Raw genomic sequence first — 17,480 nt, 5'->3', positions numbered from 1 at the left:
CAAAACTTGGTATTGCCATGGCTTAATTTTTAGGTATTCCCGCGCCCTTGGAAAATCAAATTTTGGTATTTCTGTGGTCATTCACATACATGATTTTGGTATGATTTCATGGTATTTTACCATCTATTACTGGACAACCAAGAGCACATTATGGTCGCTGGTATTTGAACAAGTAATACCAAAATTTGGTATTTTCATACCATTTTTAGTGCAGCAGTTGCAGTTAGTGAAAAAACGGAAATTATTCATATGCAACAGCAAAAATCTACTCACCTGATGATTCCATGTTGTTATTAGTGATATTCTTCACCACACCGAATGCATTTGTCATTGATGAACGGCCTGTGCTTGAAGTTCTTGAAGCTTCTGAAAAATAACAAGATTGAAAAATAAGTATTATTAAAATGAAACTGAATTGAAATTCACCAAAATTCATTAATCTGCCGATTGACTCGTTTTTCAAAGTATTTCGTTATCCCGACTTAGAGATATTTCAACGTTTTTGAAAAAATATTAGTGGGTATATCACACTAATTTTTAAAATCATCTTTAACATTTTTGGGTTTCAAGTCATTTTAGCGCAAAATTAATCAACTCGTAAAATTTTTTTAACAAATTTCCCATAGTTTCAGAGAAAATTGATGAAACCTTTCAATATTCAAATAATACCAAAATGTGCCATCCTGACTTAGAAAATTTTCCACAATTTCATGTCATTTCTGTAGGGGGTATATCAAAAATGTTTAAAATCAAGTTTGAAATTTCCGGTTTTGAATGAAAGCATTCGCTTTGAGACATCATTTTAGCGCAAAATTGTCAAAATTGGTCATAATTTTCCCATAGTTGCAGAGGAATTTGATAAAATACTGTAATACCAAAAGAATACCAAAATGTGGTGTTTGATCATTGACAAATTCTGCAATTTTGCAATATTAAAACAATACCTTAAATTGGTATGATACCACATTTTGCTCTTGCATAATCCTTAAGACAAATTTTAAAGGGTCCAGGAATACCAAAATTTGGTATTGATACCAGAGAAAGGTATTATTACGCATTTCCCTTGTTATTTACCCATGCTCGGGTTTAGACATACAATGCGTATAGGCGTTTTTCAAAATGTTAATCTTTGTTCTAAAATTTTGATTTTTGTTATATTTAGTCCCCTGAAACAAATAAAAGAAGAAAATTAAAGAATGTTTTATTTTGAAAATTTATACTTCCGAAAAAACGTATTTTTCATCGAAAAAAACATTAAAAACCTTTTAAAAATTCTCCCATTTTCCGTTACTCGACCGTAAAAAAAAATTGAAACATGTCATTTTATGGGAAATTTAATGTACTTTTCGAATCTACATTGACCCAGAAGGGTCATTTTTTCATTTAGAACAAAATTTTTCATTTTAAAATTTCGTGTTTTTTCTTACTTTGCAGATATCACGAGATATCAAAAAACGGACCTCGGATTCGTGATCAGGGACAAAAGTTAACCCTTAGGACAAAGTTTCACGCAAATCGAAGAGGGGTCGGGGCAACTGCTGTGTGAGTTGGCGGAGAATTACCCATAGAGAAAAAAGCATCCGGAATGCTTTTGAAAAATCTTGTAGATTGTATAAAATAAAAAAATAAAGCTTCAATGCAGTGAAAAGCGATGTATCAATGGAATGTTTCAAATTAAAAAAGGTTTTTTTTTATGAAATTCAACAAAAAAGGTGCAGGTGGTTACACATGACCAGTATGACAAAGAACTTTGCAAGATGATTGTTGAAATTTTCGATTACAATGTCCGGTCCAAATTTCCCTATGATTCCCTTACCCAAGACAACTCTTTTGTGATCAATTTCGTGTCCTGAAACAGGCTGTTTGATTTGAAATGTTTTAAGACATTATATCAACGTCCTATCGAACTAAGGGGACGGAAATTGCAAGTGAAGCTGAAATAGAAATCAAAGTGAAATCAATCGACTTTCCCTCACCACTCGAAAGTTACCAAGATGCGGAAATGTTTTTGCAAGGCTGTTGCAAACAATCGGCGGCAACAAAGTAAATTAACAGCAAACATTAAAACTGCCCTATTCAGGGCTCTAATTGTCAAATTTCATGTTCAGCATCAAAACCCATAAAGTGTGACTCCCATATTGCCCAAATTCTTATGGTTCAGGAAATGTCCCCGCATCGGAACACCCCGGGGACTTCGAACACTCCAGGTGGTGGCCAATTCTAATTATCGACTCCTTCTAATGCCGGCTGCCATGTCTTGGTTGGTCCATGCCATCTGCTCCCGGGCCACCTGCTACCGGGCCACCAGGCCATCTGCTCCTGATGTTGACTCGTTGACATCCTGCAACAAGATGAATTTTTCTGGACCAATCAAGCCGAGAGTTGTTGATTTAGATCGGGGACGTATGCTCCGCCTCTTTGCACCCATTTTCCTCCTTCTTTCGCTTTTTGCCCCGTCGTCGAAAATTATGAGGTGGAGTGGGGGTAATTTTAGATACATCAATCTTACGTCTCTCGATTGACTGATTGGGAAACGTTTGTTCAACCAACCAGCGTGTACCTAAGGGGGGAAATTTGCCGAGAGGGGAATTCGTCACGTAACGTTTTCGCTTCGCGAAAATTTCAGATTGACACCACGTATAGAAACCTTAGGACAAAGTTCTTTGTCAAAAAAATGTATTTAATTATTCCATTCATCGCATTAAAAAAAATAATAAAAATGTAGTTTTTAGTTTGAACTGTTCATCATCAATCCTGGAGTTTTTTTTTAAAGGTCCAATAAACCAAATTTCCAGTTTTTGCTTTTTGGGTGTTTTTGAAACCGCCTTGAGTCAGGGGTATTGAAAAACAACCAAAAAGCAAAAACTAAAAATTTGGTTTATTGGACCTTTTCACAAAAAAAAACTCCAGAATTGTTTTACGTAATGACTTGTTATCATACCTGTACAACCCAAATAGCAACCAATTGCCAAATTCCCAGCGCCAGCCAATAATAACCCTGAAAACACACGATGCTGTTTCCACCAATTTATTGTTCAGCTGATAAGCACCACCACGAATGATGATGGTGCGATAACATTCAAGTTCACAGCGACGGTGACGGCGCCTAAAAACTGGAACGTTTATCCCCTCTCTCCCTGTGGTGGCTGGATGGCGTCCAATTGACAACCCCTGATAAGTCGAATACTGAGTCTTCATCGCTGCTGCTACCCATCTACCCATTACGCAATCGACTTGACGGTCTGATCGATAAAGCTGTTCCACGCGACGGTCCACTTGAGCTTGGCCTCGGCCTTCTCCGCCTTGGACATCGCGCTGAACTCGAGCGAATTCAGGGCCAGCTTCTTCAGCAGGCGCAAATCTTGCCGGGCCGCGGCCAGCCCCAGGAACGCCATGTAGAAGTCATGGCTGAGCGGCGACGCGCACCAGAAGGCCGGATCGTCCGACGAGACCACCACCGGGTAGTTGTCCGAGAAGTAGATCGCCCCCACGTGGTTCCGGTAGTCGTCGACCAGCTTCAGGACCTGGTTCGAGATCGGGTTGAGCTCGATGCAGATGTTGCGCTTTTTGATTTCCTCCAGCACTCGGGGGTGCTTGACGGCGGCAAAGCCGTGGCCAATGCGCTTCGTTCCCAGCAGGATGACGTCAATCTGTGGGGCGGGGACAACAGAGAGGGAAAGTTGTTGAATGAGCTTATCGATTGGAATCGGACGGATTAACGCGAGCCTTGTTGGGGGGTGGTTGGACTGGAATTCTGGATGTGATTAATCGCCCCATCAATTACTACTTATCAGCCTTGGGTGCTGCTTATCAGGAACGTTTCGTCGGCTTGGTTCGAGTGTTTATCGGTTTGCGATAATGAAGTTCATAGAATGGGACTATGAATTGGAATTTTTCAATCAAATATTTAGTACAAATACTGTTTATTGCTCTATTCATGTGCAATTAGAAACTTCAAATAAGGATATTCAGACTGAACCAACCAAAAAATTAAAATGATGATCAAAAACATGAAAAAACAGCAATTCCAATTCATCCTATATGCATAATCTGGGCAGTTGACAGCCAGCAATGACTTAAAAGGATGTCAAAAAATAACACGTTTTACAATGTTCTATCAAAATCGGTGTCAAATTTCAAATTAATTAAAAAAATATTAGCAATTTTAATCCCATCAATTTTAAATAAAACTTTCGCAATCATAACTCAACGCTCAGGAAGCAGTTTTGATTTTATAACTTACCAAATTTTCATCAATCAACCCGCACCAGTTGGTTTCACCGGCGTGGAAAAAGAACTGAATGGTGGGACTCATCCGCAGCAGCCGCTCGTTGAAGTCCGTCATCGGTCGGCCGGTATCCTCCTGTCCCACCAGATCAAATCCGGCCACAAACGTGGGAAACTTCTGGTGCAGACTCTCGGCCGTGTCCAGGAAGGTGTCGAACAGGGCGTCATCGGCGAATTTGATCGGCGCGTAGATGAGCTTCACTCCGATGAAGGTGGGGTGCGTCTGCTTGAAGGTTTGCACAATGTCGTAGTAGATTTGAACGACCTCTTCCGGGGTGTAGACGCGATTGTCCAGGTCGTACACGGCGGGGAGGACTCCGCGGAACTCGAGGTAGCAAACGTTGTCCTGGTGCACTTCTTCGAGCGAGTTTCGGAAGTAATCTTCCCAAACGGGTTTGTAAGTGACGATGGGTTCGAGGGAGATGAACATGTACTGGAACTTGCCCCAGATGTGGTTGATGCAGCTGTAGGCTTGCGAGGGCTCTTCGTCGAAGAGGGTAAACACATCGCGAAGGTTTTGGTCGAAGCCTTCGTTGCCAAGTTCTTTGCGAATGTCTGCGACGGATCGCCACTCGACGCCGTCCAACGGGTCTGGTTTAGTTCTGGAGAACTTGTAGTTTGGTGGCGTGGGTCGATCGAACTCTCCGTTCTGCCAAAGATGCTCCCGGTAGGTGGCCTTTACGATCGTCTCCATGCTACCGATGGCTGTATCGTGCGCGTGAAGAATTCCTCCCTTGGGCATTCGCTGGATCAGCTGAAATAGTGGTGAAGCCTTGATCTGTTCGAGCACAGTGAAAAAGTGCCGAGCCGGGGCAAACTCCCGTGGCGTCTTGAAGCCGGCGTCCAGTTCTGCCTTCTTCAGCTTCATCAACCATTCGTTGACCTTTTGCTCGTCTTCGGTCAGAACGATGTCTGCGCCAAGGGCACGGCTCTCTTCATCGCGCAAGAACTCTGCGCGTTGCGCCTGAAACTGTTCGTACGTCAAACGCGACATCGTTACACACGCACAGCTCCCGTTTATTCCCAGTAAATGCAACCTCAAGTTTCCGAAGCTGGAGTTCCCCAACTAGAACAAACGCGCTTAGCTAAGCAGAATCAGAGCCGTGGAACGTAAGTATCGCGTACGCGCAGCTCCAGATTCTAGCGACAACTGAGCACACGAGAACGAGCCAACCGCGAGAGAGAGTCCACTGGTTGTTTGTGCTGGTGTGGGGTTCGTTTGATCGTACTCTGTGATATATGTATTTTTATAACTCGCTCGCTCAGCTGATATGATAACGCATCGTGCGCGTTACATGCGCACTCGGCGTGTCGGCAGCGACAAATTGATACGAGAGAGCGTCGCGACGTACGATCACTCTCACTGACGGCGTTGCGCTTTCTTGACGCAGCTAGCATTATGTACAATATTGCTGATCAATTAATTAAACATACTTAAATCAGAGACAATTACCATTACGTCAACCGTTTACAAATACAAAAAAGATATTTTACTATCTCAATTTGGCCAACAATCTATATGTGTCACGATAGTACGCTGGCAACGCCTAGCTTGTTCTGTTTTCTTGAATCAGTCCCCAACAATAGATGTTGCGGTTTGGGGGATTGCATCAATCCAGGCGTTTCTAAAACTTTTATTTTGAATGCCACTCCCGGCTCCCGTCAATAACCAGAAGCGGATTGGACAACGCGACGGCAGGCCAGAATCAGAAACGGAACCGCTGACGGAACGGCGACGTATACCCTGATAGTGTGGTGTGTGTCGTGCCGTGCTGCTAGTGGAGATGCTCCACGTTGGCCAGCTGGGTCTGGCTTAGAAGGCTTCTGGGGCCGAAAGAGCGCTTCCCTAAAACGGATGTGAACATCAAGTGCCTTAAATGGAGATAAGTTCGTAACAAATATTGCACATATCAAACCACAATATTCAAATTTCATGTGAAATTAATGCGTGTGTTCTAAATTCCAACTTTACTATTCCGTGACAGTTCCTGCCTCATCACCATGAAGCTCTAAGTGTTCGAATTTTCATAAAATTTTATTGTCTGGATTAGTTTCAGAACCTCAACGTGGAGTAGGGTTCCAACTGGACCCTAGTCGGGAGCGAGCGTGTCTGCTGTTAAATGTTTATTACTACTTGGTTTGTCCTATTTTCCGACAGCCGCATAGACGGAATTGACTTCCATGTGGGAATGGCCAGTTTTCATGAAGTTCCTAAGCAAATCAGGTGATTTTAATTCAGGTTCTGATTCCGATACGATTCAAGTAAAGTATTACCACCTTTAAGCCGGGATGGTCTCAGATTATCTGTTCAGAAAATAAACAAATAATTTTGTAAAAGTCAGTCAACGAAACGAATCGAAAAGAAGGATTTATCTATCTAGGGGAAATTCTCGTATCTTTGGCACACGGAGAAAAAAGAGTTCCCAAAATCGTGAACAAGTGTTCATGAAAACGGGAATCCCGAACAAAGTGTTCAAATCCCATGGTACGATTTTGAAAAACGTACCATGGCATTTGAACACTTTGTTCGTGGTTCCCATTGTCATGAACGCTTGTTCACGATTTTGGGAACTCTTTTTTCTCCGTGCAGGTTAAGCTCTCGCTCCTAACTCCATCCAATTTGCTGATTTTCACTATTTAAACAACTAATTTTGCAAAACTTATGATTGAAACTTTCTTGCTCACTTCTTATTCAGCTATTTATCACCCGATTTCAGTTGAAAACGCTTTTAATTAGCTTTAATTGAATGTCAAAGTTCTGACCTGTCAACATTAGAGGCACGCTGGAATTAGATGCTGTTCCCCTATTTAGGGTTGTCCCATTGATGACGAAAATAACTTCATAACAACCATGTGACAACAGTTTGAAAAAAGTGATTAACGCAATTATGTCTCTCCTCTTTCTGAATCGAATAAAATTCCTTTACGCTAGGAATATTGCCTCCTGTCTCAGGAGCGTGAACTCAGCGTGATGCATTTTGCATTGACGTCCTTGTTAGAACACATATTTAGGCTTATATTTGGGGTTCAGTCCCAGTTAATCTTGCGGAACAAGCCCGTGAATTTTGGCGACTTAAATTGTGACTGATACTTTGGCTTCTAAGGATTTAGGGATTCCGATACCGGCTCTTGAAAAAGACTCGACACTACAGACAATTTTGATGGAAGGTAGCCTCCTTCGACTCCAACTCCGAACTATTCAAACAAAATTCAGTGATATGAAATAAATTAATTCAACTTCAATTGATGTATCTATTTACAAGTTACGAAAAAACAGTCCTCAACAAACCACCTCACAACTCACACCCATGTTCGGATCTGCGCTGCACTATTTCCTCCGCCAACGCGTGCATCGCCTTGTCCCAGTAGTGCTGCCAGCTCTTCAACGCCTGCTTCCGCTCGGCCTCCGCCATCGCACTGTATTCGATCGAATTCTGCGCCAGCTGCTTCAGCATGCGCAGATCCTGCCGGGACGAGGCGATGCCCAGAAAGGCGATGAAGAAATCGTGACTCAGCGGGGAGGCCCGCCAAAAGGACGGATCATCCGAGGACACCACCACCGGGTAGTCGTCCGAGAAGAATACCGCCGCGGGGTGATTTCGCTGGTCCTGGACCAGTTTGAGGACCTGGTTGGAGATCGGGTTCACTTCGACGCAGATTTGCCGACGTTTGATTTCCTTCAGCAGGTGAGGATGCTTGACCAAGGCGTAACCGTGGCCGATGCGCTTGGTTCCCAGCAGGATGGCGTCGACCTTGGGGGGAGGAGGAAGGAGTTGTTAGGGTCAATGGGGTTAATGTTGTAAGAAGGTACTCACCAAGTTCTGATCTGCATTCATGCCATACCAGTTAGTTTCTCCTGCGTGAAAGAAAAACTGGATCGTTGCCGGAAGATCCAACAATTTTGGCACAAAGTCGATCAGAGGTCTTCCAGTGTCTTCCTGTCCTACGAGATCGAACCCAACGACAAAGTTTGGAAACTTAAGGTGAAGGTTCACGGCTGTTTCCAGGTACGAATCGGCAACAGTATCATTGCAAAATCGGATTGGTGCATAAATGAGCTTTGCTCCCAAGAAGGCTGAATGAGATTCCTTGAATCGTTCTGTTTCTTCGATATACATCTCCACGACCTCTTCTGGGTTGAAGATCTTCCCATCCAGATTGTACACATTTGGCAAAACTCCTCGAAACTCCAGATAGTGCACGTTGTCATCGTAAAACTGCTGCAACGAGTCGTAGTAATACTGCCTCCAGACTGGTTCGTACGTTACCAGTGGTTCCAAGGCAAAGAACATTTTCTGAAACTTTTGCCACACTTTGTCGATGCTCTTGTAGGTGTTGATCGGATCAGCATCGTACAGACCAAACAAATCCACGATCTTTGCATCGTAAACGACATCCGTCATACCAACCCTAACGTCAGAAACTCGTTGCCAACCTTCACCGGGACTCACCCTGCTAAAGAAGAACTTTGGTCCTTCTAAATCTTCAAACGATCCCTTCTGCCAGAGATTTTCTCTGTACGTAGCATTCACGATCAGATCCGTACCTCCAAGTGCCGTATCATGTGCGTGCAATACTCCACCCTTCGGAAGCTTTCGTATGAACTTGAACAGCGCTGAATTGTTGATATTGTCCAGCATTTCGAAGAAATGTCTCGCCGGGATAAAGTTGAAGCTATTTTTATAGCCAAGGTCCAACTCTCGCTTCTTCAGCTTCATCAAGCACTTGTTCACGATCGTTTCCTGTTCGTTAAGGATGATCTTTGAACCCAAAAAACATTCCTGCTCTTTCTCGATGAGATGTTTTCTCTCCTGCATATAAGTTTCCAACGAAGGACGCGATTCTTCCGGCGAATCACTTGCTGTGATAACGGTTTTTGCCTCCAACGATCTCGCGACGATCAACGCTTGTGCGACTATCAAAATCAACTTCATAGTGGCGTTCCAGATTCAACCTACAAGAAAATATATTGCAAATAAACAAAACACAACTTTCACTCAACCGAACAAACAACCCCACCCCAGGAAGACGCCAAGCTTTCAGCTCAAGCGACGCTCATATACTGAATGAATATGTTCCATATTTTTCTTTAATTGACGTTCTTATCTTGATGCGGGCCACGTGCTGCTGACCTTTGAAGAAACACTTTCTCACGAGAGTGTACTAGTTGTTTTATAAATAAACGAAGCACAACTCGCTACGATCCAGCGACAGTCTCGTGGTGGGGCAATGTTTACAATATTGGTTAAGGAACTTAACGCATCAACGGATAAACGGCGTAATGAACATTGATTAAAACTTCACGCGTGAACTTCAAAAATTCATAAAACACGCAAACACTGCGTGTCGCTACATTTGATTTTTGTATTTTTGTATTTTTGTATTTTTGTATTTTTGTATTTTTGTATTTTTGTATTTTTGTATTTTTGTATTTTTGTATTTTTGTATTTTTGTATTTTTGTATTTTTGTATTTTTGTATTTTTGTATTTTTGTATTTTTGTATTTTTGTATTTTTGTATTTTTGTATTTTTGTATTTTTGTATTTTTGTATTTTTGTATTTTTGTATTTTTGTATTTTTGTATTTTTGTATTTTTGTATTTTTGTATTTTTGTATTTTGTATTTTTGTATTTTTGTATTTTTGTATTTTTGTATTTTTGTATTTTTGTATTTTTGTATTTTTGTATTTTTGTATTTTTGTATTTTTGTATTTTTGTATTTTTGTATTTTTGTATTTTTGTATTTTTGTATTTTTGTATTTTTGTATTTTTGTATTTTTGTATTTTTGTATTTTTGTATTTTTGTATTTTGTATTTTTGTATTTTTGTATTTTTGTATTTTTGTATTTTTGTATTTTTGTATTTTTGTATTTTTGTATTTTTGTATTTTTGTATTTTTGTATTTTTGTATTTTTGTATTTTTGTATTTTTGTATTTTTGTATTTTTGTATTTTTGTATTTTTGAATTTTTGTATTTTTGTAATTTTGTATTTTTGTATTTTTGTATTTTTGTATTTTTGTATTTTTGTATTTTTGTATTTTTGTATTTTTGTATTTTTGTATTTTTGTATTTTTGTATTTTTGTATTTTTGTATTTTTGTATTTTTGTATTTTTGTATTTTTGTATTTTTGTATTTTTGTATTTTTGTATTTTTGTATTTTTGTATTTTTGTATTTTTGTATTTTAGTATTTTAGTATTTTAGTATTTTTGTATTTTTGTATTTTTGTATTTTTGTATTTTTGTATTTTTGTATTTTTGTATTTTTGTATTTTTGTATTTTTGTATTTTTGTATTTTTGTATTTTTGTATTTTTGTATTTTTGTATTTTTGTATTTTTGTATTTTTGTATTTTTGTATTTTTGTATTTTTGTATTTTTGTATTTTTGTATTTTTGTATTTTTGTATTTTTGTATTTTTGTATTTTGTATTTTTGTATTTTTGTATTTTTGTATTTTTGTATTTTTGTATTTTTGTATTTTTGTATTTTTGTATTTTTGTATTTTTGTATTTTTGTATTTTTGTATTTTTGTATTTTTGTATTTTTGTATTTTTGTATTTTTGTATTTTTGTATTTTTGTATTTTTGTATTTTTTGTATTTTTGTATTTTTGTATTTTTGTATTTTTGTATTTTTGTATTTTTGTATTTTTGTATTTTTGTATTTTTGTATTTTTGTATTTTTGTATTTTTGTATTTTTGTATTTTTTGTATTTTTGTATTTTTGTATTTTTGTATTTTTGTATTTTTGTATTTTTGTATTTTTGTATTTTTGTATTTTTGTATTTTTGTATTTTTGTATTTTTGTATTTTTGTATTTTTTGTATTTTTGTATTTTTGTATTTTTGTATTTTTGTATTTTTGTATTTTTGTATTTTTGTATTTTTGTATTTTTGTATTTTTGTATTTTTTGTATTTTTGTATTTTTGTATTTTTGTATTTTTGTATTTTTGTATTTTTGTATTTTTGTATTTTTGTATTTTTGTATTTTTGTATTTTTGTATTTTTGTATTTTTGTATTTTTGTATTTTTGTATTTTTTGTATTTTTGTATTTTTGTATTTTTGTATTTTTGTATTTTTGTATTTTTGTATTTTTGTATTTTTGTATTTTTGTATTTTTGTATTTTTGTATTTTTGTATTTTTGTATTTTTGTATTTTTGTATTTTTGTATTTTTGTATTTTTGTATTTTTGTATTTTTGTATTTTTTGTATTTTTGTATTTTTGTATTTTTGTATTTTTGTATTTTTGTATTTTTGTATTTTTGTATTTTTGTATTTTTGTATTTTTGTATTTTTGTATTTTTGTATTTTTGTATTTTTGTATTTTTGTATTTTTGTATTTTTGTATTTTTGTATTTTTGTATTTTTGTATTTTTGTATTTTTGTATTTTTGTATTTTTGTATTTTTGTATTTTTGTATTTTTGTATTTTTGTATTTTTGTATTTTTGTATTTTTGTATTTTTGTATTTTTGTATTTTGTATTTTTGTATTTTTGTATTTTTTGTATTTTTGTATTTTTGTATTTTTGTATTTTTGTATTTTTGTATTTTTGTATTTTTGTATTTTTGTATTTTTGTATTTTTGTATTTTTGTATTTTTGTATTTTTGTATTTTTGTATTTTTGTATTTTTGTATTTTTGTATTTTTGTATTTTTGTATTTTTGTATTTTTGTATTTTTGTATTTTTGTATTTTTGTATTTTTGTATTTTTGTATTTTTGTATTTTGTATTTTTGTATTTTTGTATTTTTGTATTTTTGTATTTTTGTATTTTTGTATTTTTGTATTTTTGTATTTTTGTATTTTTGTATTTTTGTATTTTTGTATATTTGTATTTTTGTATTTTTGTATTTTTGTATTTTTGTATTTTTGTATTTTTGTATTTTTGTATTTTTGTATTTTTGTATTTTTGTATTTTTGTATTTTTGTATTTTTGTATTTTTGTATTTTTGTATTTTTGTATTTTTGTATTTTTGTATTTTTGTATTTTTGTATTTTTGTATTTTTGTATTTTTGTATTTTTGTATTTTTGTATTTTTGTATTTTTGTATTTTTGTATTTTTGTATTTTTGTATTTTTGTATTTTTGTATTTTTGTATTTTTGTATTTTTGTATTTTTGTATTTTTGTATTTTTGTATTTTTGTATTTTTGTATTTTTGTATTTTTGTATTTTTGTATTTTTGTATTTTTGTATTTTTGTATTTTTGTATTTTTGTATTTTTTTATTTTTGTATTTTTGTATTTTTGTATTTTTGTATTTTTGTATTTTTGTATTTTTGTATTTTTGTATTTTTGTATTTTTGTATTTTTGTATTTTTGTATTTTTGTATTTTTGTATTTTTGTATTTTTGTATTTTTGTATTTTTGTATTTTTGTATTTTTGTATTTTTGTATTTTTTGAGTGCGGTGCTTGTGGGGACGTGCAGTCCTGTTTTTTCGTGTTATTTTCCGTCTCTTTTGTGTCGCTGTTCGAGTACAGAGTGCATAATTGGCAAAGGGAGCGCGTGGTCGTAAAAAATATGCGGAGTGAAAGGTGATTTCTTTTGTGATTTTCAAAGCCCTTCCTATATCATCGTTGATCGGAAGGCACGGCGTCGGGTGGATTGTGTTTAAATTTTTCGAATAAGGTTTAATTTTTTTGCGGTGAAAAAGCCAATTCTATATAATGAACGAAAGACGCACTGACAATTTGGATCGTTGAGTTAATAGTGGAGCAAAATAACTGTGTGTGAGTGATTTTGTGTGTTAACCAGAAAGACCTTCCCATAGCATCGTTGCTCGGAAGGCTCGCCGACGGGTCTGTTATGAAAGTCCTCCCCATAGCGTCGTAGCTCGGGAGGCATCGAAAAGCCAATACCTTATCCCACTAACCCAAAAAAATAATAATCACGTGATGCTTGAAGGAGATGCTGTGGATTCAACGGTCTCAAGCGGTATCAACAAGTATATAGCGAAAAACTATGTGCTTGATGAGTCTGCAACTTCAACTATCGGACTAACATTCCTCCCTTTCGTTGAACTGCAGGCTTCTTGGGAGGGCGCCGGTATTGACTAATAAAGTCGGGGTCTTCAGGGGTTAAACAGTGAACGGATGGTTGGCTCCCACTGATCATTTTTGATTCATTGTTTAACTTCAGCTGATCTGTCAATAACGGAGTAGCAGCTCATTGGCAGTCAACCATGCTCATGCTCATGCTCATGCTCATTTTTGTATTTTTGTATTTTTGTATTTTTGTATTTTTGTATTTTTGTATTTTTGTATTTTTGTATTTTTGTATTTTTGTATTTTTGTATTTTTGTATTTTTGTATTTTTGTATTTTTGTATTTTTGTATTTTTGTATTTTTGTATTTTTGTATTTTTGTATTTTTGTATTTTTGTATTTTTGTATTTTTGTATTTTTGTATTTTTGTATTTTTGTATTTTTGTATTTTTGTATTTTTGTATTTTTGTATTTTTGTATTTTTGTATTTTTGTATTTTTGTATTTTTGTATTTTTGTATTTTTGTATTTTTGTATTTTTGTATTTTTGTATTTTTGTATTTTTGTATTTTTGTATTTTTGTATTTTTGTATTTTTGTATTTTTGTATTTTTGTATTTTTGTATTTTTGTATTTTTGTATTTTTGTATTTTTGTATTTTTGTATTTTTGTATTTTTGTATTTTTGTATTTTTGTATTTTTGTATTTTTGTATTTTTGTATTTTTGTATTTTTGTATTTTTGTATTTTTGTATTTTTGTATTTTTGTATTTTTGTATTTTTGTATTTTTGTATTTTTGTATTTTTGTATTTTTGTATTTTTGTATTTTTGTATTTTTGTATTTTTGTATTTTTGTATTTTTGTATTTTTGTATTTTTGTATTTTTGTATTTTTGTATTTTTGTATTTTTGTATTTTTGTATTTTTGTATTTTTGTATTTTTGTATTTTTGTATTTTTGTATTTTTGTATTTTTGTATTTTTGTATTTTTGTATTTTTGTATTTTTGTATTTTTGTATTTTTGTATTTTTGTATTTTTGTATTTTTGTATTTTTGTATTTTTGTATTTTTGTATTTTTGTATTTTTGTATTTTTGTATTTTTGTATTTTTGTATTTTTGTATTTTTGTATTTTTGTATTTTTGTATTTTTGTATTTTTGTATTTTAGTATTTTAGTATTTTTGTATTTTAGTATTTTAGTATTTTAGTATTTTAGTATTTTAGTATTTTAGTATTTTAGTATTTTAGTATTTTAGTATTTTTGTATTTTTGTATTTTTGTATTTTTGTATTTTTGTATTTTTGTATTTTTGTATTTTTGTATTTTTGTATTTTTGTATTTTTGTATTTTTGTATTTTTGTATTTTTGTATTTTTGTATTTTTGTATTTTTGTATTTTTGTATTTTTGTATTTTTGTATTTTTGTATTTTTGTATTTTTGTATTTTTGTATTTTTGTATTTTTGTATTTTTGTATTTTTGTATTTTTGTATTTTTGTATTTTTGTATTTTTGTATTTTTGTATTTTGTATTTTTGTATTTTTGTATTTTTGTATTTTTGTATTTTTGTATTTTTGTATTTTTGTATTTTTGTATTTTTGTATTTTTGTATTTTTGTATTTTTGTATTTTTGTATTTTTGTATTTTTGTATTTTTGTATTTTTGTATTTGTGTATTTTTGTATTTTTGTATTTTTGTATTTTTGTATTTTTGTATTTTTGTATTTTTGTATTTTTGTATTTTTGTATTTTTGTATTTTTGTATTTTTGTATTTTTGTATTTTTGTATTTTTGTATTTTTGTATTTTTGTATTTTTGTATTTTTGTATTTTTGTATTTTTGTACTTCTGTATTTTTGGGTTGGTGACCTTTTAATTTATGTGTTTTGCTAGGTAAACCACATCGTACCGTTGAGCAAAAACTTATCCCAACAATTGCGTTCAAGTGTTTTGACGTTTTCTCGGTATTTCGTACCATACAAATGCCAAACGGCGCATAGATTATACCTAACCTATTCAACAGTTTAACAACACCACAATGGCACCAATGCACTGAGGATGTGTACAGAATCCCACTCAAAGTTCGCAAAGTAGAGCTCACATAAGTTTGCCAGCACGCATACGCGTCGTCCCGCCGGAAGCTCCGGGTAATGAAGTCGATGCCGCAGATATGTATAGAAATTGCACTCCACCATAGGAAACTAATCAACGACGAGTTCCGCGCTGCCGTTCGCGCCATAACCGCAGCTTATTCAACTTTTGATCCCGCTCAGCGCAACTTTCAGCCACATTTCAACCCGGGAATGTGCTCTGCTCCGGAGGGATTCGATTTGTTGATATATCCCTGGCCAATCAACTAACGAGACGCGTCCTGGCTGGGGTGTTCGGATCGAATTCTATTTCAAACAGTCGGCAGGCAGTTGGCAAACTTAGTACACTCAGTTGTATAGAAATAGTCGACATAAATTAATGATCCGCTTGATTGTTACCGAAATCTCCAACTCAAAAGATTCAACTGACTCCATCGCTAAACCACCTACCGCGCAGAGAACCATATGGCTCCGAATGCTGCCAGCTTCGACGTCGGTCAGCAGGCCAACTGATGGGGCCCCACAATCATCAACGGAAACTCAACGCTGTTGACCTGCCCCGCTGCCCGGCTTAACGAGTCTCAATGCGAGGAGATTCCTTGCCGAGAGAACTGAACTGAATGAGCGTGCTGTGATGACTCAATGACCAGAGTCGGAGATGAGAGCTATTGCGTTGTTCTGTTTATGTTTATCAGCTGTGCGGTTCCTGATGGATCAGGCCTCAACGGCATGTATTGGTGGAGGAGGTTTGTGTACATGGCACGGTTTTCTGAAATAAAAAGTTTTCAAACAAAAAAGTCTAAAATACAAATGGACAGTTACTGCTCTATAACTATGAAATTACAAAAAAAAATTAAAAAAAGTGTTTTTTACATTTTGTTCCAAACATCGTTTCATCGTTCATTGATACAGCGGTGCATAACGTGCCCCCGGAAGTTCAAGCTGATAATGGTGCGAGGGATTGAATCACAAAGATCTAACTACAACCAACAAATGCAGCCGCAATGGCCAGTAGGGGGCAGTGACCTACTTGTGAGATGCACACTTGTTGTATGATCCCAAGACCTTGAGTAGACGGATCGTTTTAACTTGGCAGTGATGTTCTGTGTAGAAAAAAAGTTTAGTTTGTTGGTATCGTTATAGTTACCGTACATATAGTGAGCAATTTTTCACGAAATCCAAAAATGGATTGGATTTGTATTTTTGTTTTGTTTTGAATGAAACTTTCCTGGAGGCTTCTCTATGACTAAAGAAGCCATTTTACATAATTGTTTTGCCCATATCAGTCTCCATACAATCTTCAATACAGTATCCATACAGTGTAGTTATATTTAATACGTTACTTGATCCACCCTTAGGTGCTTGGTGCCTTCTTCTTATTTAAATCGTAATAGAGTGCACAAAAGGGTGGACTCGTTGGAAAGGTCTTTTGATTACCTATTAAACGACAGGCCACATGATAAATCCTGACAACGTTTTCATCAAAATATCTGAGATCCGGCCTGAAAAAAGTGCATAAATAACACTTAAGTGATCATACTTATCATAACTTTTGATAAGTTTGTCAGATCCTAAATGTTTTGGGCTCGTTAGAAAGGTCTTTTAAATGCCTTTGTGAAAATGTATGACATGACGGGTTTTCTTACAAAAACCACCCTTTTTACAATCTTCCGGACTTTCGCTTAAATCGTTTTTTTAACACTCAAACGCTCGGGTAGTCATCTGACCTCTATTTTTTTCTTAAAAATTTCATAACTTTTGATAGCATTGACCAATTTGGATGCTTCCGGTTGCAAAAGATCCAGATTTGTCTATATTTTTAACTGTCAGATGGGGGACAAAAATGGTCCACTTTTGCCGGAGATATTCCGGATTCCATTGGGGTACCTCGGCCCTCCTATTTGGGATTTTGGTCAATATAACAAAATTTATTCCACAAAACAAAGCCGGAAATGATCGAAACTTCAAGACATCATCATAATACATCATCTTGCATAGATACATGACATGGTCAAGTCCTTCGGGCACCGGAGCAGGTTCCAACCGGAAACGGTTCACTGAGCTGATGTCGATTGGTGCCCAACTGGAACTGGCTCCGGTGTCCCGTAGGACTTGACCATGTCATGTA

General features: G+C 34.8%; 2 protein-coding genes across 6 annotated transcripts; both read right to left on the bottom strand.

Moving 5' to 3' along the window:
* Positions 1-3,014: 3,014 nt before the first annotated feature.
* On the bottom strand, positions 3,015-5,628 carry LOC120414621 (adenosine deaminase 2-like). Its single transcript, XM_039575851.2, has 2 exons — positions 4,244-5,628; positions 3,015-3,650 (listed from the first exon to the last, which is right to left on the bottom strand). Exons 1-2 carry the CDS (start codon positions 5,279-5,281, stop codon positions 3,222-3,224), a joined length of 1,467 nt encoding a protein of 488 aa, XP_039431785.1. The 5' UTR covers positions 5,282-5,628; the 3' UTR covers positions 3,015-3,221.
* A 1,897-nt stretch (positions 5,629-7,525) lies between these two features.
* LOC120414622 (adenosine deaminase 2-like) lies at positions 7,526-16,541 on the bottom strand. 5 transcript variants are annotated; one of them, XM_039575852.2, is made up of 3 exons: positions 15,364-16,541; positions 8,103-9,241; positions 7,526-8,039 (listed from the first exon to the last, which is right to left on the bottom strand). In XM_039575852.2, exons 2-3 carry the CDS (start codon positions 9,219-9,221, stop codon positions 7,581-7,583), a joined length of 1,578 nt encoding a protein of 525 aa, XP_039431786.1. In that variant the 5' UTR covers positions 9,222-9,241; positions 15,364-16,541; the 3' UTR covers positions 7,526-7,580. The 5 variants fall into 5 exon arrangements, with proteins under 5 accessions (XP_039431786.1, XP_039431787.1, XP_039431789.1 ...); XM_039575853.2 differs by having other exon boundaries at positions 15,803-16,540; XM_039575855.2 differs by lacking the exon at positions 15,364-16,541 and adding an exon at positions 9,299-9,672.
* Positions 16,542-17,480: the final 939 nt, after the last annotated feature.

This window comes from Culex pipiens, chromosome 3, assembly GCF_016801865.2.
Source record: "Culex pipiens pallens isolate TS chromosome 3, TS_CPP_V2, whole genome shotgun sequence".
In the NCBI taxonomy this organism is placed as follows: Eukaryota; Metazoa; Arthropoda; class Insecta; order Diptera; family Culicidae; genus Culex; species Culex pipiens.
The sequence above is the reverse complement of the archived record's forward strand: the minus strand, read 5'-3'. Positions and strand labels throughout refer to the sequence as shown.